The 23,295-nt window shown below is 41.2% G+C and overlaps 1 protein-coding gene across 3 annotated transcripts in view; it reads left to right on the forward strand.

The window, feature by feature from the left end:
* The first annotated feature begins 2,756 nt into the window (after positions 1-2,756).
* stard13b (StAR related lipid transfer domain containing 13b) overlaps positions 2,757-23,295 on the forward strand; it is a 71,959-nt gene continuing 51,420 nt past the window's right edge. The window contains exons 1-3 of one of the 3 annotated variants that reach the window (XM_086080387.1): positions 2,757-2,904; positions 5,214-7,117; positions 21,174-21,207. In XM_086080387.1, coding sequence (XP_085936513.1) covers positions 5,312-7,117; positions 21,174-21,207 — 1,840 coding nt within the window. In that variant the 5' untranslated portion in view covers positions 2,757-2,904; positions 5,214-5,311. Of the gene's footprint in view, positions 2,905-5,213; positions 7,118-17,513; positions 17,661-21,173; positions 21,208-23,295 lie in introns of those variants that run through there. The other 2 variants (XM_086080388.1, XM_086080389.1) reach the window with 2 other exon arrangements.

The raw sequence follows: 23,295 nt of genomic DNA on the forward strand, positions 1-23,295 counted from the left end.
CACATATTACTGAAACATTCTCTGATTCGCACTCATGCACAACGCTGAAATATTGTCATTATTTTTTTTTTACTCGCGCTCTACAGAAACACTTGCACACGACACTCTCAAATGCTACTTAAATGATCTTACACTTCAATTTAACTCTCTCACACCCCTGAACTTTTTTTGCTCACACTCGACCAAAATACTCACACTACTGAAACACCCTCAACAAACATTCTTCATTCACGCACCACGGCAACACTTTCACCCTACTGATTTTTTTTGCTCACTTGCACGACTAAAATGCTCTGTCACAAGGCTGAAACACTCACGCACTACTGAAATGATCTCTCTCACACACACACACACTACTGAAACACTCTTATAAACACTACTGAAATTAAATATGCACTACATTAAAGACTTCATGCAATTTTTTTCGCTTTAACGCAAACAAAATACTCTCACACATTACTGAAACACTCATGTACTACTGATTCACACTCAACTGCAATACTGAAACATTTTCCTGTCACACACAATGCAACTACTGAAACATTCTTGGCTCACCTACACAACTAAAATCCTCTCATACGCACTACTGAAACACTCTCTCACACACAATACCGACTTTTCACTCACACACTCATGAAACACTCTTAAATGCGATAAGAAAACATAGACACTATAGATTTCTCTCACATTTGTTTTGTGTGTATGCATGTGTACTAATATACTCTCGTTCACACTACTGAAGTCCTTGTGCACATTATACTGAAACACACTAATTTACGGAAATATGTCTGAGAGCATTTCAGTAGTGTGCATGTTTGAACATAATTTCAGTAGTATTTATGAGAGCATTTGTGCAGTGCGTATGAGAGTCTAATTGGACAAATCAGCTTGTTTCAGTTATGTGCGAGATGACTTCATTGTAGTGTGCCAGGTGTTTTCAGTAGTTGTATATGAGAGAACTTTAGCAGTGCACATGAGCCAGAAAAAAAATCAGCAGTGTGTGTGTTTGAGAGTGTTTTAGCAATGCGCATGAGAATGTTATAGTAGTTTGTGTGAGAGTGTGTTTAGGAGTGTGTTTGTGCACGCGTGCGTGTGTGTGTGTGTGTGCGAGAGCTGAGATGAGAAGTCAGACTGCGGTATTGTCGGAATGTGGTGCCGTGCGCCTTCGCTGGTTCGTGTTGCATAACGGCTCCTCTCGCGTACATTTTTGCCGCCTCGCTGCAGCTGCGACGACGCCGGAGGGCGAAGATGAAAGGCCACGACGCGCGCGCCACGCGTCTCAGTGATGAGACGGCGATAGGACGGCGATCCGTGCATTTTGCACCTGGGCCGCCTCGTCGGCATAGTACCACTATGCCGAAGCAAACATGGCGAAGTAGCATTTTGCTGTTGTGCTGCACGCAAATGGAATAGATGCAATTTCATGGAATCGATATTTGGAAACTGCCACACACAGAAAAAGCCCCCACCTCGTCAAATCTCATCGACCCCGTTGACGCTGAATGCTCGACTGGCCCATGTGCTCCAGGTAGCCTGGGTCAAAGGTCACCCTCATTTTACGGGCCTTTTTTGGGAATTCTGTGAATGAGGTGGAAAAAGACTAAATTGAAGAAAATCCAAGTGTTTGATGAGCGACGATCCTGTCACCACGACAAGAATGCAAGGAATCAAACAGAATCCTAATTTGGAACATCATCCTCTCGAGAAATCCCCAAATTTGCTCAAAACCCTTGAAAACACACTTTGAATTAGGGATGTAACGATATCCAAACGTCGCAATGCGATATCACGATACGATAATTAGCACAATGTTGTGGGGAGCATGGCGATATAAAAAAGTAAAAAACTTTTTTTTTTTAGCTCATATGAAAAAAAACCCACAATATTGTGCTTTTGTACATAACAGCAATGCACATAAACATACAATCTCTAATAAGACTTAATATTGAGGCACTTACTTGCTAATGCATTGAGTTCCTCCACATATTGACTTGGTTCACAAGCATATTACGTTCCCCATCATATGACGAATATCGTGGGTTTTAAACATAGAAGGGCCCAAACATGCCATATGAAAATTAAACTGCACCAAAAAAAAAAGAAGCTAGCCACCAGAGGGTGCTAGCACGACACAAATGGAAATCAACTTGACATTTTGATCATCATCGTGACACGACGACAACGAAATTGTGGCCGTTTCAATATCGTGATATCGCGATATCGCCGTTATCGTTACATCCCGACTTTGAAACACAAATTTGAAAAACAAACATGAAGACTTTTAACCCTCATTTAAAATTCCAGTGTTGGCTTTAAACCAAATGTTGCTTGAGTTGAAACCCTGATGTTTTTTTCTTGAGGTTTTGTTCAATCCTAATTTAAAAATAAATAAATAAATAATCCTGTCTTGACCCCCCCCCCCAATCCTTTGAGAAGGACTGATTTAATGCTTTTACTTTCAGTTCTGCTTCAGTGTGAACACGATCGTGTGAGTAAATCACTCGCGCCTTTTCTCTTTTCTCTCTACTTGAAAGCATTCCTGCAGCGTCTGTTTTTCCCGAGAGGGGTGGCGGGTCGGTGTTCATCTTGTCCCTGCGAGGGCCCGCCGCCAACCCGCTTCACCTCGTCCCCTGCTCAGCCGCCAACTATCTCTCCTCCCTCTCCCTCTCTTTCCTTGTTGCTTCCTTTCTCCTCCCCCCTTCCCGTCCGTCTCCCTCACAAATAGACGTCGCCGCTCCCTCCGCGCTCATATTCCGAATGGTTCGGAGTGTTCGGCGAGACACCGGCACCGGGAGGCGGGAGGAGGACGGCGGCGGCGGCGAGCCCGCCTTCGAGTAACACGCGCGGTGGTGGAGGGACGCCGGGGGGCCCGTCTGGCACACGCGTCTCTTTTCTCCTCAACAGGTGAGTCGATTACTCTTCTACTACTTCTACTTCATCAAGTCAAAAAAATGTGCTTTTCAATTCTGTAATATGTTCTGTGCGGTAAACTCAACAGCATTCTGATCAATACTGCGTCTATTGAATTATGACTAAAGCAGTCAAACGATCCAATCTTTTTTTAAATCGATTATCCTATTGATTATGCCATTGAGTAATCGCCCCCCATAAAATGCTCACGCCACGGTGAAGGGAAGCTTTAAGGCGGAGTCACAAGTTGGGTTTCCATCCACCCATTTCTATTCGAATTTTCAAGAAATGCGAACTGAATGGAAACGATAGAAATTCGAAAAAGGGCACAAAATTTGCAAAAAAGTTTTTCCGCTTAGAGGGTGTGGATTATGAAGCGTATCGAAAAAAAGGAAAATGCACATTTTGGCGATGGAAACAGCTTTTGCGAATAACCGCTGGCAAGACCGGATACCTGTTGCATGTTTTGACCGGATATTACGTCATACGTACGTTTGTAGTTCCAAAGCAATGTCGGACGATAAAGTAAGGTATGTTTGGGGGGGGGGGCGACGAATCAGAAATCTTTTGGGAATTAATTAATGAAACTAACATTAATGCTATTTTAGATGGAAACCATCAAAGAAACGCTCTCGGTTCATCAAGAATTACAAAACAAACTCATACGGCGTCATCGCACGGCGCAGTCACTTCCTGGTCTTTTTCTTCCGCTTTTAAATTACTGATGGATCACATCTCTATGGCGTATAGCGCCACCTACAGCGGCGGAGTGCCCTCGCTATTCGTAAAAGCAGAACAGATGGAAACGGGCAGAAGTCGCATGTCCGTTTTGCGCATTTTCAGTAAATTTGCTTAAATAATTGGATGGAAACCCGACTAGAGTTAAAAAGCTTTAATAGTAACATTTGAAACCCCGCAAATTACAGATGATGCTTCATCAATAATAAACAACTGGAGCTCAATAACTTCCTGTCCACCGCGAAAGAAAGATGAAGCTCGGAGTCAGACATTTTTAGTCAACCGGTTTTTAACGTCAACTTATCCGACTTGGTCAACTTTTTCCCCCAGCACGGAAAAAAATATTATGATAATCATTTCTCCATCTCAGGGGGCGGCCATTTTGCCCCTTGCTGTCGAATGAAATTGACGCAGAGCTCTATTTCTATTTCAATTCTATTTAGAGTACATTTACAACTTTTGTTGACTTAAAAATGGCTACATTTGACCCAGATCAGGTAACAGGTGGATTATATATAACCCTTGTTAAGTATTCCTTCCGTTCGCATCCCTCAGCCTTCAATTACGTTTTATTTATTGTCTCCTGTTACGTTTGTTTCTCAGAACGACAATTTGACCCGTTATCCAAAAGCGTCAGGTACAGAAAAAAAAAAAAAAACACGACACCATTACACGGCATTTCAGTCAATATTTGTAATTGATTACACATATATAGTCTTTAAAAAAAAAAAAAAAACTCTTAAATTGATTGATTTGACCTGCAAAATATCCAAGATGTTAAATGCCAATCCAAAAGACGTCTGATCTCTGAACATCATCCGAAAACTTTTCCACTTTGTAAGACAACGGCATCAGATTGGCAGGAATGAAAAATATATATATATAAAAAATAATAATAATAATAAAAATAATAATAATAATAAAAGAGCAATGATGATGACATTTCCGAATGAACAATACTGAGCTCTTAAAAGAAAAAAGAAAAAACAAAAAGAAAAAGATTGGCAGGAATGACTTTTTTGGGTTTTATCCTTGTGCCCGAGGTCCGAAAAGCAAACGTGCGTAAACGTGGAGACGCGTTTGTGTCTCCGGGCTGTTGCCAACTGCAGCATTCTCACGTCTGTCGTAAGAATGTCAGATGAGATCATTTTGTCTTGGGGGGGGGGGTTAATGCGTCGCCTGACCAGCTGGGAGTTCCCCCGGCTCTCGAGGAAACCCAATTTGCGAGTTTCAGATGGAAAGCGGTGGAACCTCGGCCAGTCGCGAACCGCAGTTAAAGATGAATGGCGCGTTGCGGGCGGACCCAAATCACCCACCGCGAAGAAGAGCCGTCGGATTCCTCTGCGGAGTGACGTCACCGCCGTCAAGCGCGTGAAACAGATCCAGACATGACCGGCTCGCCCCCCCCCCCGATGCCAGATGTTCAAACCCGCGGCACACTACTACTGCAGGGATGACCAAAGAAGACACTCGCAATTTGAGTGGATTACAGGCAACTCCGATCTCAGGAATCAAAGAGGGCCCAGAACTCATCCCTGTCTCGCATCTGCTTATCTCCGTTTCAGGTGATCTCAATCACGCTGGAGGATCTTGGATGACGCCGCGGTCTCGTTTGCTGGCAGCTGATTTTAAAATCATGACAGATTGCAGACATTAAATAACAATGGCGTCCCCGCCTGCGGCGCGATTCGGGAGACGTCCATCCGCGCTCCTGGGATCGGAACGATTGGCCTTTTCAACGCAGGGTTCGTCGGCAGAACGCGATGCCGGCGGCTCACGCGACCTCAGAAGGGACCATCGCGTCTCGCGGTTGGAACCAGGACACAACGGACAAAAGGACAAAGCTGCTGGGTTTTTCCTCCATACGGAAACTGTTGAGGAATTTATCCGACTGGGGTGCGATCAAGATCTGAATTTGCTCAGCTCACCGCGTGATCACTCTTGTCCTAACCGGGACCTGAAAGGAGAAGATCTTCTCGCTGACGGTCCATGCCGCCCCCAGTTGGAACCAGTTCCGAAAGGACTAAAGGACAGTTCTGTTGATGTTGGCTTTAATAACACGGAAACTCTTGAGGAATTTGTCCTCCGAGGTCATGAACCGGACTTAAATGTACTCGGCTCAATGCAGGATCACTGCAGGGATGATCTTGGTGGAGGTCCATGCTGCTCCCGATTGGAACCGGTTCCGAAAGGACTAAAGGTCACTTCTGTTTGTGCCGGTCTTCGTAACGAGCAACTTGCAGAGGATTTACGAGGACAAGGAGAAGTACTAAAAGGCCGGAGTTTGCTGAACTCAATGAAGACCGACCATGGTCCACGTCCTGTCGAGGACCTGAAAGGGGGTGACGGTTTTCCTGTGGTGTCATCCTGCGACCAGTTTGAAGCAGGACACAACGTACTAAAGGACATTTTTGCTTGTGATGCTCTTAAGAAAGCAGAGTTTGAGGATTTGCGCTTTCAAGAGCCTGGACGAGAAGATCCGAGCGTACCCCGCGATCGATGTGGTTCACGTCCTGTCCAGGACCACAGAGCAGATCAGTTTTTCCCTGAGGGTTGCTTGGAATTGTTTCCGAAAGGACTCAAAGACATTTCTGTTTGTACCTTTTTGAAAAATGCCCAACCAATTGAGGTTTTGTGCTCACGGGAGCCTGGACAAGAACATATATCTCAAGACCTTACTTTTCTGGACTCACCTCCTGGGCAGTGTGGTCCAGGAGGGGCTGATGTTGGTCCTGAGGATCAGCGCTGCTCATGGTTGGAATCGGTTCCTAAAGGACTAAAGGACACCTCCGTTTGCGTCGGCTTTAACAACACAGATGCCGGAGTGGAGCAAGGACAAATGTCTGTGATTCTTGGAGATGCGCCTCAAGTCCTTGCTTTTCCGAGTCCATGTCCTGTCCAGGACCACAGAATAAGAATGGATCTTCTTCCTGAGCCTCAATGCTGCTCACAGTCGGAGCAAAGACGCAACAAACTAAAGAACGCGTCGGCCTGTGTCCGCCTCAGTCACCTTGAGGAGCATCAAGGTCAAGCGTCCGTCATAAACCGAGAGTTCACGCCTCGGAATTGCTCGGCTGACCGCGAGGACGTCGTCTCGAAGGAGCTCTCGAATAGCCCTCAGACGTCTGAGGATGATCACAACGGCTCCTCACCGACGCCTCATTGCCACGGAACCCGAGGACTGCCCCGCATTGTCAAACACAAGCAGAGTTCCATCGCCTTCTCGGACTACGCGGAAAATCGCGCCTATGGCGACGGCAGCTCGGAAGATGGCGAGGACGACGACTCCGGGCAGACCGACGAGGACGACGAGGACGACGTGTTCCTGGAGCTCCCGCCGAGCACCGAGCTCCTGGCCAATCAGAGGCGCAGGACGGAAAGCGGGAAGAGGCGGAGCTACTGCGTCAGAGGGCCCGCAGGATGCGTCGCGTGCGGTCGTGAAGCGGAGACAGAAAGCGGCAGGAAGGAGGTACGAAGATGTTCTTTTCTAGTTCACCTTTGGACGCCGGTGGCCGTTTATAGGAGGGTCCTCACAGCACACGTTTTTTTTTTTTTAACCCAATGCTGGACTTACAGCGAATGATTAAAAACTGAACGTCGGTAGCAAGTCTTAAGAGTTTTTTTTCACAGTGGGCTCGTGTCCATCGTTGGTGGTAATCGCGGCGCTTTTGGATCCGTCTTTTGCTCGTCTTGGCCTTGCAGGATTGATCGTTTCGTAGATGAAAAAAATGTCGTCACAATTTTTTTTTATTTTCAGAGGAAAATGAAACTAAAACTAAAATAGAAGCCAATTCATTGAGACGATGTTGATAACTAAAATTGACTGACAATTTCGTCAAAACGACTAAAACGAAAACAATCAGAAGAAGGAATGAAATGCGGGCAGAAACTGTTCACTGCACTTTATTTAACTCGTTTGCTCCCAAAAACGTATAAATATGTTCTATTTTAAATGTTTTAAGTGTCCCAAAGACGTATTTATGCATATTTTTTTTAAATGTATTTTTTTTATGCTAGAGCATACAGAAGGCTTTGATGCAACCTCTCAAAATGCAGAGAACGGTTGAAGAAATGTAGTTATTACACAAAACGGCCAGGTGGCAGCTGAGCAAAAGAGATCAACCAGGGCCATGCTGCAAAAAAATATATTCTATATTCTAATGATAATTGCTGCAAAACGGAAACAGATAGAAATATACTTTTTTTTTCCTGATGAAAGAAGAGACTCTAATCTTTCTTTTGGTAGGTTCCATATTTTTATAGCAATAGAACAGAATATTCTGTGGGCCTTGCGAAATCAGTCAAAATCCAGTAAAACAACTGGGAGCGAAGGGGATTGCTTCAGTGAAAATGGCTGCGAGTGAATGAGTGAACCTTAACTGCAATTGGATTAAAACTAAAATACAATCAGATGACTCAATTATGACTCAAACTTTCCTTAGTTTTTGCGTCAAAATTAACACCGGCTTGCAGCAATATCAAACCTGTTCGATAATATCACACGTCTTGCGGTCTGTGCGGGCGATGCGACAAGCAATTGGTGAGCCGTTGCAATAGATGACCAGTTCCATTTGAAGGACGGACATTGCCGTCCCCGTCCAATGTCCGCGTTCTGCGTCATCCTCTCTTCCTTGTTGGTGTTTTCAGCTTTTCGCTGCACAAACTGCCGCATGCGTGAGACTAAAGTCGCAATATTACTTCGTCTTTAAACGTGAGCAGGTGAGAGATGATAGTTTTCCGAAGGGTCTTTTCCAAATCTTCTCAAAAATGTCTTCTTTTTTTTTTTCTTTAAGAAAAAATGTCTTCTGATACGGGACGGCCTCGAGATTGCGGTTTTAGTATAACGCTGCTTTCGGACAATCTGCATTCTTATGTCAACCTGTAGGGTCGGTTGAAATAAGCTTTACCGGCGGTGTGAAGTTTTCCTTTTCCTTTTCCTTTTCTTTGTCTCATACACAAACTTCTTACACCGTAAGAGCTGGAAAATAAAACAAACATGACGGCGTCAATCAGACATATTCACATTTCCTCTTTAACGTCAGCCTAATTCAACTCAAAAGGTAAACACAAACATAAATCTATTGAAAGATAAATTTAATTCTTAAAATTGTGGATTGGTCATGCGCAAAAACTGTTTTTAACTCTTCAACCATTTCTCTCTCTTAATCAATTTGCCGCCCTACGTCATTCTCCCTTTTCTGCATTCCTTCAAAAATAAACTTCCGTCCAAAGAGGAAGTTAGAAAATAAGATTTTCAAATTGACAGGAATTTAGCAAATAAGCCCGTTGTTCTTTACACAACCCATAAAAGAAGGGAACAATAAAATTGAGCACCATCGCAAATGTATTTTCCCCCCCTAGCTGATAAAGTCATACTGCAGTAGCAGACGCTAACATTTGTTTTGTCATCAGAGGTGGCAACTCCAGGTCCAGAAAGTAAAAACGCTGCCACAGTTTGGCTTTAGCCCCTGATGCTAGCTAGCTAGCTCCTGTTGACATTGTTAACATTTTAACTGTTTTACACACGCATTTTGCTGTTAAGCTAGCTAGTGTTAGCTCCACCGCTAAAATGGTCAAAAGTAATCCTACTGATTATTCCATCAAATATAGTACACCCCCCCCCCCCCATAAAATAAAATTATTATTATTTTTATTTTTGTTAGCGGTTGAACATGAGTGGCTATAACTACTAATTATTTATTATCTGCTGTGCATGAGCACGATTATCAATTGGTGGTTAGCATAAGCGCGCTAGCGATTGCCATCACGGTAATCAAACACCATTTAGTTCACACATACATTATTACATCTACTAAAGTTGAATTGAGTTGATATATTAACTTAATATTCTGCGCATGAGCATTTTTAAAACACTCAGAAAATTTGCCTACGCTAAACAGTTAGCAATCGCGATTAGCATGAGCGCGCTAGCTCCTGTTGACATTGTTAACATTTTAACTGTTTTACTTTATATTTTAACCATTTGAATTTAGTTATAGCTGTGTAGATGTAGGTATAATTATGTTAACTCAGTATAGCTCAATGAATAGTATTGTCTATTGTATTCTTATCTGTCTCTCTCGCCTGAGAAAAGAAGGGCAACAAGTTTCTTTTTTTATATTATCTAAAAGGGAGTATAGCTAGTACCGGTCTCAGTCGGTCGAAGAGAGTCCAAGGACAGGCTGATGTATTATTGTTCAAGTCTAATCTGATTTGTATTCATGGGAACTTGATGCTTTTTTTGTGCTGAAGGGAGGGGAGAGGAGACTTTTTGTATTCACCCACTTTTCAATAAATAATGATGTGCGAGGGAAGGACGGACACACAATCTGAACGGAACACGGTTTGAGTGTCTTCATTTTGTGTGATCAGAAGCTTCTGATAAATTATAATACCTTTGCAAAGGGACTTCTTCACCAGAATCTCACCATTCAGTTAATTGAACACGCAAAGAGTAGAATACAAATATTGTCTACTCTAACACTCCCTAGCAGGTAAACGAGCACCATGGGAGCTAGCTAGCTAGCATCAGGGGCTAAAGCCAAACTGTGGCAGGGTTTGTACTTTCTGGACCTGAATTTGCCACCTCTGTTTGTCATTAAGGGGCTAAATAAGTGAGGGTATTGGACCAAGTAAGAGTTAAGCAGCTGACATGATTTTGGAAGCGCAGGATGCGTGGGCGTACGACATACGCAGTACGCCGACTTCACATTTATTGTGTCGGGGCAGAGATCCAGCAGGAATGCAAACATGCCCTGCGTTCGCTCCGTGGGCAACGGCACGTACACGTAGCGTCAAGCTTCACCTTTCCACACCGCCATTATCTCCACCTCTTTCCCGTTTATCGGCCCGTCAAAGCTTTTTCGCACGCTGGGCGGGCGCACGCGGGGCGCTTATCTCCAGCAAAGGCTATCAAATGGCGCGCGCGCGTCACGGCTGAAGATAACGCGCGGATGCCGAGAGACGCTCTTCGTCCGCCGCGACGCTTTTTTTTTTTTCCAATGGAGGAATGTGAGGAATCCGGGCGGTGAGTTGTAAATGTTATCAAAAGGCGCTCTTCTCGTACCTGCGCCGCTATTGACGCGCTCCAAGGGCCTCTGTAACCGTGACTTCAATGGCGGGCAGTTATGCTATTGATTTCACGCAGCTGGAAGCTACTCTTGGATAAATGTAAAAACGGCTAACATGCAGTCAGCCTGCTAATTCATATTCAGTGAGCCGGCCAGGGTGAGGTCAGAGGTCATTTTGGGCTAGCACATAAAGCTTAATGTGTTTACCAAAAAAGGCATTCATATTACTGCATCCACACATTAGAATTTTACTTTGGATACGTTAAACACGAATATTAGAAATATACGTGTAAACGCACCAAAAGCCGAATATGCTCTTATTCGGGTTTTTAACGAACCGAATAAATAATAATTTTGTTCTTTGTACACTCTAAAAAGACAATTGTCAGACCAATTTCAGATTAGAAATTGAATTGTCGACCAATTTAAAACGGCTTCAACTGGTAACACACGATTGAATTAAGTGAATGTATTAAGTTGAATGAACTCATAATTAATCAAACGTAATATATTCACTTTGGATTAACTTAATTCAATCTTGTGTTACCAATTGAAGTCATTTTTTAAAAATTGGTCAACAATTCAATTTGTAATCTTAAATTGGTTCAACAATTCTCTTTTTAGTGTGTTGGAACCACTCGCGAAATGGGCCTCGCTTGAACGCATCGATTTCATTGCTGCGTTTTCACGTTATTTTCGGTTTCTATGGTGAAAATGGCGTTTGTGTAAATACTGCACACACACACACACACATACACATATATATGAGTTTATAAGTACATAAGACATTTACCTTGTTTTCTCAATTGTTTTGCGATGGTCAAATAACATTAAATGTTTGTTGTTGTTGTTGTTGTTTTAAACATGTAGTGCTAGCAAAGTGGGCTCTTGCATACTGGAATCAACATTTGAGGCAAACGCCACACTTGCTATCTTTTTGTTGTCTTGACTGCTTACACATTTAAAACTTTTGTTTTGACCTACCGACAACATTGAAAGCATTGTATTTATTTATTTATTTCTCTCTCTTTTTTTTTTTTTTAGCAAACATTTTAGCACAGCTCGTGTCGCTAGCTAACTTTCCTCAGTCAATGTTATGGGCTGTAAACAAAGAGTGGCAAATGATACAGTTAAACATGCTAAAAATCATCATCTTTCAGTTAACTTGTCATCATCCACTGCTTTGAATCCATTTTATCAGTTGTCACGTACTTGATCCATACCGGGAAAAGGCAAATAGCTGAGTTTATCAGCCAATTACACAACACGTTCTACATTTTTTGGGCACTCCTTGAAATTGAAGAAATATTCTATTCTTGCATTTTTCATTTTATTTTATTTTATTTTATTTTATTTTATTTATTTATTTATTTATTTATTTATTATTATTACTTGGAGGTTAAGAGCCACAGGTACTCATTTGTGACATGCAGTTGTCAACTTAACCACATGGGGGCGCTGTGTGCATACTTTTCCAGAAGCTTCAGCTCTTGGCTTGAGTGCGTCTCAACACATTTCGGAGTGGAATGTCCTTTGCGACAGCTGTCCAGGTAGCCTTCAGCGCAGAGGCGGGCCTGGAGGGCCGGAGTCCTGCAGGTTTTGCATGTTGCCCACCTCTGCTTTCGCGCCATTGGTGGAGCGATTCCATGGCGATCCGCGGGCACTCTCGCTGGGTGGCTCAGTCGGACCTTCTCTCCTGCTCCTCATTTCCATGTGAAAGACGACAGTGTCGCCCCACACAATGCCGACAATTTGCACTGATGAACTTATAGTCGGACAGTCGGCACGATAACGCCGACTTGTGGCGGGTTTGGTTGCCATGGCGCCGGGACGGATGGATGGAGCGGAGCCAAAAGTGATTTATTTGATTGATTGATTTTGGTGTGCGGTGGGCCGGCCGGTGGCTCTGAATCAGACTCGCAAGCCTCCTTTTGGAACGCGTGTGATTATCATTGTGGGAGGTCACGTAGTTGGAATCCGGGGGCTTCATTAGCAGCTTTGCTCACAAGATCCTCAATTCCTGCTGAGCCACACACAACATTTCAATTCTCATCTCTTGACTTGAGGAGATTATTTTCATTTAATTTAATTTCTTTCTTTCTTTCTTTATTTTTTTTTTACAACTGTCTTAACCAGCCGTAAGTAATCAGAAATCACACATTTCAAGAATCTTTTTTCACAACATTTAGTGAAAAGCATCTCTTGCCATTCAACTCCTTAAAACTTAGTTGCACTTGCACAATCCAAAAAGATACAAAACCCCACCAGACAAATACAGAAAAAAAATCCTAATCATACAAGAATACTATTGAAAATATAGTTTAAATGAAGTCATCATTTTACAATATTAAAATCCGAATATGAAGAATAAAATTGCAATATTATGAGCATGTGTTTTCTTTGTTGCTTGTTGCTAGGCAGATTTAATTTGGCCTAAGCATGGTGGCTCATTTTTTGGGATAACATAAATATGTGATACATTAGATTTTACGAATAATTACTGCTCTGTACTAAATATATGGCGAGTTGTCACTCCTCACATGCACTGTATAGCCTACACAGTTTCATGTACTTGCATGTGACAGTGACAAGGGGGGGGGGGGGTCGGGGGGGCTGGAAAATGGAAATATGTCATCACATTTGTTTGACAGACACAAGATCACGCTGTCCAAACATGTCAAACTCGAGACGAGTCATCACCACACTTAACACTGAGAGGAAGCCGACCTTCGGTGACCTCTCAGGCCTGAGGAGGAAACGTGAGAGCGACGGGAGAGGGTGTGGCTTGGAAGGCCTCAACATTGGGACTGAGCGGGGAAAAATGTCCAGTCAGCTGACCTGTTGCGAGTCACCAGTCTTGAAATAAGTACCACCTTGTCAGCGCCTCGTTTTAAGTCACATTAGAATATTCCAAGAAGAAAAATTGGGAGGATTATTATTATTATTATTATTATTATAGCCATTTAGCGATTTATTCCGTGTGAGCTGCGATGATTGGTGGGAGGGGGGGGGGAGGGACCTTGCTTATTAGTAAGTGCACGGGTTCACCTGCGTTAGCACGTTTGCGTGTGTCTGGCCTTGATGATCTGGCGGAGCGAACGTGGGGTAGAAACGTTCTGTTGACTGCGCAAAAAAGGCGCAAAACTTGCAACCTTGGAATACAACAGTGAAGTGTAACCAGTCGATGTCACATCACGCTAATGGGGAGAAAAGAGCGGCACTTAATTATAAGGTAAACAAAGAAATCCTGCCTGTTTTGTTTTTTTCCTATGCTGTGAATTTGGCTCAATAAACGACATACAAGCAAATAGTTGGCGCGCGTCAGCAGTGTTCAACAATAATAATCCTAATTCCACAATGTGTGAAGTCATAATATGACCAAAAAAAAAAAAGGCGTAATTGACATGATTAAAATTTAGGGGGTCATTTTGTACAAACAAGCAAAAAAAAAAAAATGGTGTCACTTTGTAAGACAACACGCAACAATTGGAAGAAAGTTGGGTCAAATTAAGCCAATAGCGGGTTGGTCGAAATTGGGTTACAGTGTTTTTAATCCCAGTGTTTTGTGAGCGCAAATTGCAATAATAAAATAAAGGTGAATCTTTTTTTTTTTTTTTTTTTTTTTTTTTGTATGTGGGTGAGCTTCGGCCTTCTTGATGCCAGATGTTAAATATTCAAACGTCGTAAATGTAGGCTTACTGTATGATCTGCATGCCGGCTCAACACAAGATAACAATTGCAAATCACATGAGAATATATTGGGGGGGGGGGGGGGGACTGCAATCCATTAATTTCAATGGGGAATATTGATTTGCTATACTGTATTGATCTTGGTGACAGATAGGCATGGGATAACTGTGAGCAAATATATCACAGTATTAAAGTTACAGCCCTAAAATTACTTAAAAAAAAAAAATTGTGTAAAAAAAAAAAAAAACGTACCCACTAAACAAAATCAATTTTAGTTTTAAACAAAATATAAAGAAATGTGCATGATGTTAATTTAAAAGAAATAAATGTTAAAAATAGTAAGTCCCATCACTGGTGAGCTCTTTTTAGAACAGACCTGTGAGCTACTCATGGTGTCCTTGGGGCTAACTAGGTCATGCGGTCACTATTTTAAGTTTTTTTTCTATTTGTATTTTTTTATTTTTTTAAGGCTACACACTTTAATCACAGCAAAAAGGCGTCTGTCGTTGGGTTTCCACTAATTTTTCTTTCAAATTTTCACGAAATGCGAAAATACAACTGAACAGAAATGCTAGAAATTCGCAAAAGAGCCCGACTCACTTGGAGGAGATGGATTTTTGAAGCGTAATACAACTGACCAGACTGCCTGCCTGTGACAAGATGGCCGCCCCGTGTGGATGTTGGATTCTGCGCCGTTAAGACATCTGGTCTTTATACATATCAAGTCATTTACGGTAGATACAGACTTGACGGTACATTTTCCCCTGCGGTTGCATACTACATGTATCTCTAATCAGAATGAATACAAAGCTAGCTACCAAGCTAACAGTTATGCTAACAGCAACTACAATGATGGTCAGAGTAGTTTGATCCATTTAAATACTGACGAGTGAGGATTTTCACCTACGGCAGTTGAGCTTGGAACGCCGTCCTCCGCAAGAAACCGAGGTTCACTGTCGCTAAATGATTGATGTCGAGTTGATGATTGGCACCGAGTCTTCGGCGTTTGCTGTTTACGAACTCGTACATGATTCAAAGCAGAGAAGACAAATGGCGGACGTAAAAGCATCAACAAACGAAAGCGGTTGAGTTCATATGAAATTTATTTCCTTGACAATTTCTCGGCCCTTGCAAAGTACATTCTTGTGAAGCATGCGCCGCATTCCTGGTCATGCTGTCAATCGGGCCCAAATCCATTTTCTGCGCTCCTACAGTGTTTAGCAGAGGCGGAAAAAGTACACACACTCACACACGCATTTTGCTGTTAAGCTAGCTAGTGTTAGCTCCACCGCTAAAATGGTCAAAAGTAATCCTACTGATTATTCCATCAAATATAGTACATAGTATATAGTATTTTTTTGTGTGTGTGGGTGAGTATGTGTATGTGCGTGCGTGCGTGTGTGCGTGCGTGCGTGCGTGTATTTGGTAGCTCACCAAAAAACCTATTAGAAAAAATCTCATACCGTTCACCTAAACCGAACACCGCCGTCAGGAGACCCGAGGGGACCAAAGAAAACCAAGGAAACCTACTAATTATTTATTATCTGCTGTGCATGAGCACGATTATCAATTGGTGGTTAGCATGAGCGCGCTAGCGATTGCCATCACGGTAATCAAACACCATTTAGTTCACACATACATGACTCATGTAATCGTGTCTTAAAAGTCACTTCCAGACGATGTTTCTTAGCCCATGAGTAAACGAGTGGAGCTGCCTGATAGCGACAATGACTTTGCCTTTAAAGTCAACTTATCTTTTTTTTTCTCCATAAAAAAATAAAATAAAATAAATATTAAAAAAAAAAAAAAAATAGTCAACTTATCTTTTTTTTTCTCCATAAAAAAATAAAATAAAATAAATGTTTAAAAAAATTATAAAAAATAGTCAACTTATCTTTTTTTTTCTCCATAAAAAAATTAAATAAAAAAAATATAAAAAAACAAACAAAAAAATAGTCAACTTAAAAAAAAATTCTCCATAAAAAAAATAAAAATAAAAAATAAAAAAGTCAATTTATCTTTTTTTTTCTCCATTAAAAAAAAAATAAAAAAAATATTTAAAATAAATAAATAGTCAACTTATCTTTTTTTTTCTCCATAAAAAAATAAAATAAAATAAATGTTTAAAAAAATTATAAAAATAGTCAACTTATCTTTTTTTTTCTCCATAAAAAAATAAAATAAAAAATATATAAAAAAACAAACAAAAAAATAGTCAACTTGAAAAAAAAATTCTCCATAAAAAAATAAAAATAAAAAAAATAAAGTCAATTTATCTTTTTTTTTTCTCCATTAAAAAATAAATAAAAATAAATAAAATAAATTCAACTTATCTGACTTTGTCGACTTTTTCCCAGCCCTAGTATAGACGCAAACTTGTTTTTCCCCGGTGACAGAAGTCAGTCTCCTAGTCACGGAACTCAATATTTTGCAGGTTTTGAGAGATCTGTCAAAAGGCTCTAAGATCCTGTTTTGAAAACAGTTGGCAGCAGCGAGTCAAGTAAGGTTACAAATTTTTCAGGCATCAAGCGTGGGACTGAATTTCACTTGCGAGGCTCCCTCACAAGACTGTTGTCCCCTTCTTCCAAATAATCTGCCATCTTTGCCGCGCGTCCGTCTGACTTTTTGTTTTTCTTGATTTGGGCCCGCACGTCCTCGCCGCAACTCCGCCGCCGAGAACAGGCGGCCATTGTGCTCGTTTTGATGCTCGTTGCTTCGTAGGCCAGCAAGATAGAACTGAGGGCACAAAAGTCTTCTTTCGTGGGCCACAGAAGAGCTGTTGTATTTGCGCCATTGGGCTCTTTAGGGATGGTTCCGAGGGGCCGGCGAATGCCTGGCAGGCATCTGCAGAACCGGCCCCGGCATTCAGTGCTGCCGGCTTTTAAAAAGCCCTGACAGGCCAAGACGTCTTTACTGGGACGTTTGACAAGGTCATCGTCTCTGTCCTCTCAAAGGCGCATCCGCACATACAAGCTCCTTTGTGCGCTTTTTTTGTCGCCTCGAATGCTTTCCCCGCCGCAGACGCTGACCTCAACCTTTTTGTTTTGGTCCAGTGCCGGTCTGTCCTGGTCGAGGCAGACGGACAAACTTCCAGACGGACGGACGCTGAATGTTGCCGCGATGTCGTTTCAGCGCTCCGCGGCGAAGCAAAGCCCGAACGAGCGAGCCGAGCGAGGCGGATGTTCCGGCCAAAGCGGGTCTTGTGTTCCCCGCCGCGCCGCCGTGGGAACCCGAGAGGGAAGCAAGAAAGCGGTGAGCTTTTCTCGCTGGAACCCGCCCCATTGCCGGCGTGCGCCGTTCAATTCTTTTGTAGATGAGCGTTTTTTGTTGTGGGCAATGCTAATGAGCGTTGCAAAGTAGCATCCTGTTAGCATGGAGTCATTTCTCAGTACGACTTGTTTTGTTTCATATGAGCCACTTGTGTCGTGACGGACCGATGGATAGAAAAACAAGGAGACATATTTTAGGCTGGAGGACAATATTACGAGAAAATAATTTGCCACTTTATAAAAAAAAAAAAACGTTTAAACAGTTGATTCTCAGTTCGCTATTCATTGTGTTTTGATGAGGGCGCAAACTACGATTTGAAACCGTTTATTTGAACCGAGATGAAATTTGCTCATTAAAACTTAATCTGGATTTCATCCGGATTGGTAGTAATGTAGACAGAACATGGCAAAATCCCAATCGCGTTTGATGGCCATGTCATTTAAAGTTCAATTTCGCGGGATCTGGAACCCAAGTGAAGATTTTACAAGTAGCAAATGTGGAAGGTTTGCTTCTTCACGTGACGTTTGCGCTCTCAAAACGAGACGGCAGCTGTCACTTGAAACTGCGAAACGGCAACATTGCGGGTTCGAAACAGCTGAGAATGTTTCTTCGAGCAGACGGCCAGATTCCATCTTCTCTGTTTTTTTTGTTGAGCGGGAGCGTACGAAATGCAGTAAAAAAAAATGTTTTTCTTCTTACATAAGCGCTGCGTACGACAGCGGGGAGCGGCAACGCGATACAGATGGACTTTGCTCTCCAGCGAGATGTGCTTTAAGGAGGAATTTGGACATGTCTTTTGGCACCTGCCGACGGAGGCTCCCCTTTGCTCGGAATCGGAAAACAGAATGTGCCTCCGAGCTGCATCGTTGTGCAGCAAATCTCTTTCATTTACTTTTGGAAGATTGATGATCTCGAATGTTTGCTGAAGGAAAACGCGATGTTCTTTATGTCACGTCTTGACAATCCCCACCCAAAAATGTCTGTATTTTTTAAGATAACTTAGTCCTAACTAAATAAAGAGCGCATTATGGTGTTGCCTTGACGAACTAGTTTAATTCATTCCATGATCACGCTTGTTTTTTTATTTTTTATTTTTTATTTTTTATTTTTCTTAAGAGCTCAGTATTGTTCATTCGGAAATGTCATCATCATTGCTCTTTTTTTTTTCTTTTTTTTTTAAATATATATATATATATATATACACATATATATATATATACACATATATATATATATATATATATTTTTTTTTTTTGTGTGCGTGTGTGTGGGTGAGTATGTGTATGTGCGTGCGTGCGTGCGTGCGTGTATTTGTTAGCTCACCAGAAAACCTATTAGATGATGATGATCACGCTTGTAACTCAAAACATTTGTCTCAAATCATCTTTCCCCATTCAAATGAATGGAAACGCCGTTAATTCGTTCCAGCTCCCAATAAAGCGCCAAGAAAAATGTGTTTTTTTTAAAAAGAAAAATAGCGCTTCATGTTAAAACATGTTCAGATTTAAAGATGTTAAGTATGAAACAGTTCAGTGCATCACAATTCCGTTTTTTTAAAAACGTACGGCTCTTTCAGCTGTGCACACCTTGGCCACCAGGGGCACTGTAATACAAACATGCATACAACATTAAAGACAGTTACAAGTTAGCTGCAGAAAGTTTTTTTTGTTTTGCTGAGGATACATTGACCACATTTTAAGTATTATTTTTTATTATTTTCAATTAGCAACAAAGTGTAATTGATGAAATAGAACTGGTCAATAAACATTGCTAAACAAAATGTTATAAAACTAAATGTATTATTCATTATTTATGTTATGACAATTTTACACTAGTATGAGTTCAGTAATGTAATTAATTGCATTGGATAGGGCAGTCATTATTCATCAAAAACATGAAATACAAAATTCCCCCCCAAAATGGGAAAAATTCTCGTAAATTAAAATCAATTCCAGCACGCATTCCAATGGTATGCTATCGTCCTATTTCGTCTTTTTGAATGTTTGTATTAGCGCTCTCTGGTGAGATGATTGAAGCGTACCTAATGTTGTAAACGGGAACATTTCTCTTGTTGCTACCGAATGCGCCATGAAAATGATCCTTATCGTTGTTGACGGACCGTCAACACGCATCGTTTGCGCTCAAAGTGTGACCTTGACGCTTTGGTCAAGACGTAATTACATCCGCCATCAATCAATGTGGCAGCACCGTCTTGCTACTCCAGCAAGTCTCTTTTTTTTTTTTCCAGTTCTCCACACGTTGATCAATGCCAATGGCAAAAAACAATCACCTGTACTTTACAGCCTGTTGCCAAATAGAGACTAGCCTAATAATTGAGAAAAATATATATAATGTAGGGGTGTCAGGCGATTAATTTTTTTAAAATCGTAATTAATCGCATGACTTCAATGGTTAACTCACGATTAATCGCAAATTTTATATCTGTTCTAAATGCACAACAAAATGTACAATAAAATCTTTTTTTTCAAAATTGTTATACTCATGTTAACATAAAAGTAGAATTTTTTTAAATTAATAGAAATATGGCTGCATCTTTTAGTCACTGATACAGTAATTTCATAATAATTCAAAAAAAAAAAAAGATGTACTGTACTGTAAAAAAACGAGTGTGATATTGATTTGTGTTCAGGCCATTTTTCCTGCCACTAGATGGCATAATTGCATTTGTAAGACATTGGTGACAGCTCGGTGTATTTTTACTATGTAATTTTTAACATCAAGTGCACATTTTTAAAATTGTAAAAAAGTACAATAAAATACTCATGTTAACACTCATGTTAACATAAAAGTAGAACATTTTTAAACTAATAAAAATATGGCTGCATCTTTTAGTCACTGATACAGTAATTTCATAATAATTCATAATAAAAAAAAAAAGATGTACTGTACTGTAAAAAAACGAGTGTGATATTGATTTGTGTTCAGGCCATTTTTCCTGCCACTAGATGGCATAATTGCATTTGTAAGACATTGGTGACAGCTCGGTGTATTTTTACTATGTAATTTTTAACATCAAGTGCACATTTTTAAAATTGTAAAATACAACTTGACCCCGGTCTCCACGCATATAATATATACATAATATTCATGTAGCCCGTATCCAAAACCCGTTTCATTCCCAACTCCGAGCATGAATCGCAAGCCAATAACTTAAATCCAGTATCTTTAATGGAAACAAAGAGTGAAAATTGGAACGGCGAGCGCGCCACGCAAAGAGAAGGTCAGTGGGCGGTGGAAAGTGGCCGAGTCACCGCCAGGGGAAAATGTGGAAAGCAGGCGAGTGTAAATCAAAGCAGGCAGGAAAAATGGAGAGGAATGTTAACGTCGTCGTCTTCCAGGCTTCCACCGAGAGGCCCAGCTGACCAAAAATCTGACAAATTGGTTTGCATTTCAGCTGATCTCTCGGAAGCTCCTGATTGATTAGGACCGAAACCGTTGATCGAATGACCACATTGGCTCTTTTTGCTCTTCCAGGTTTTCAACACGATGACAAGTGAAGCAGGAGCAGGTAAGGTGACGACTCTTGAGTGGGAATTTTCAGGAACGCGTTTGTCGCTATGCTAACGCTACCCTCCAAAAATTGCCCATATGTGGTTCTATGGGTAGCATCACATTTCACCCTCCCTGGTTGAAGCCGACAATGGTGACGTCACAAAAACGTCAAATAAGGAAATCACTTCCTGGTGTGTGGGAATCTTTTGCAAGCGTTTGCCGCTTTGCTAGCGCTACATTCGCATAATGTCCATATCTGCTTCTATGGTTAGCGTCACATTTCTCCCTTTTGCTATTCATGTGGCGGCATCACAAAAAGCCACAAAATTCAAAGATGTGGGTCGTTTTACATGATTCGTTTAGTTTACAAAATATTTTCATTTTCATTTTTTATTTTTTTATTAGTTATTAATATTACAAGAAAAGTTTTCTAAAATTACTGGTAAGTAAAAATATGTGATTGACTAAAAGATCATTTTCAAGTTTTTTTCTAATTTTACATAGTCATAATTCTACAAGTAAATTTTTTATTTTATTTCAAAATAATACATTATGCAATCATTTGACAATATTTTGTAATGTATCAAGAAAAATGTGATTTTACAAGAAAAAAAAATACATTTAAAAAAAGTCCCAATAGTTTTTTTAATAAAGGTAACTTTACACTATACAATTTAAAGTTGTTAATCAAACACAATCCTTGATTGAATTGCAAAAATACGTATTTACAATAATACTTTTTTTTTTTTTTACCAAGATTGTGCTTTATTTTTATGCCATTTTACAAGAAAAACGTTGTCTATTTTTACATAAAAAAATGTGTAAACCTTAAGCATTTTTTGTAAATTCCCGTGACTTCGCTGGTCTTTTTTTTTTTTTTTTTTTAAATAGGTTATTACAAATCTGGCCTTGTTGTTTTTCTGCAGCACATCAGCTTTTCACAATACATTACTATTAGATATAATAACAAGAATGTAGTATGTAATGCAGCGATATATTTATTAATATTTACGTATGACTGCTTAGGTTCAGCAACAGGTGGATTTTTGCGGGGAATCGTCACAGCTATAAATGACAACGGTCGGTCACCTCCGTATTGTGCAAGCGTCGCAGCTTCATGGAACGTCTTCAGCCGCCGATGCGTTTGTAAATGCTTTCAGGTGTTGTGCTTTTGACCGCGTGACGCCCCATCGAGTGTTTTTTTATGAATGAGCTTCGCTATAGAATTAACATTGCTTTCCTTTTCCTTCCAAATCAAATTGCATCTCAAAAACCTGCTTTCAGCATTCGCACGCCATTTCTGCAGAAATTGCACATCGTCTGGTTCTATGTGTGATGCTGAGGGCTTGTCGGGTTTGTTACAAGCGGCGGGGGGGGGTGAGGGGGGTGGGGGGTTCCACAGCTGTGGGATTTGATCGGCAATCTCGGGTTGCGCTCTCGCGCATGACGGGACGGCGCAAGTGGACGTAAACATTTGGCCTCACTTTTATGCGAGCACTATGCGAAATATGTGGTGAAAATCTCAAGACCACCGTGAACGCCATCCGTGTGCATGGCTGAGAATTCAGAGCGATATTATTCTTATTTTCAATATTAGTGATATTGTGATCGACGCGTCGTCGTCGATCACCGTCGCTTCGAGTCGTCGTTCGACAGCAATGCGACGCGTGTAGTGTGCATAGGAAGTCTCATTTGAAGGCCTAACATTTTGTCTAAAACCTTAAGCACTGTTTGAACCCCCAACCCACCCAGACTCATTTGAGACCCGAACTTGAAACCCTCACTCTAATTTGAAACCTTACAGAAGGATCTTGCTCCATTTCGGTCCAGTTTGGGTGGCTTTTTGAAAGAGCAACATCGCACCTCCGCCCCCCCCCTTCTTTATTTCTTTTTTTTGTGTGCAAAATAACACCGTCACCTCGTGTGCTTATTTTGTGTGGGTGGAGTCCAACTGATTCAGATTCTGCCGTCGCTTCCCATTGGTCGCCAGATGGGTGACATCATGCGCTAAATTTACGAGCCCCCGGTCACGACTGCCGCTGGCGTGAAGACCGCATGAAAAATTCCACACATGGAAAGATGGAAAATGCGGTTTCCTGAGTGC

The sequence above is a fragment of the Leptonotus elevatus genome, chromosome 7 (assembly GCF_054856555.1).
Source record: "Leptonotus elevatus isolate MCC_2025b chromosome 7, RoL_Lele_1.0, whole genome shotgun sequence".
In the NCBI taxonomy this organism is placed as follows: Eukaryota; Metazoa; Chordata; class Actinopteri; order Syngnathiformes; family Syngnathidae; genus Leptonotus; species Leptonotus elevatus.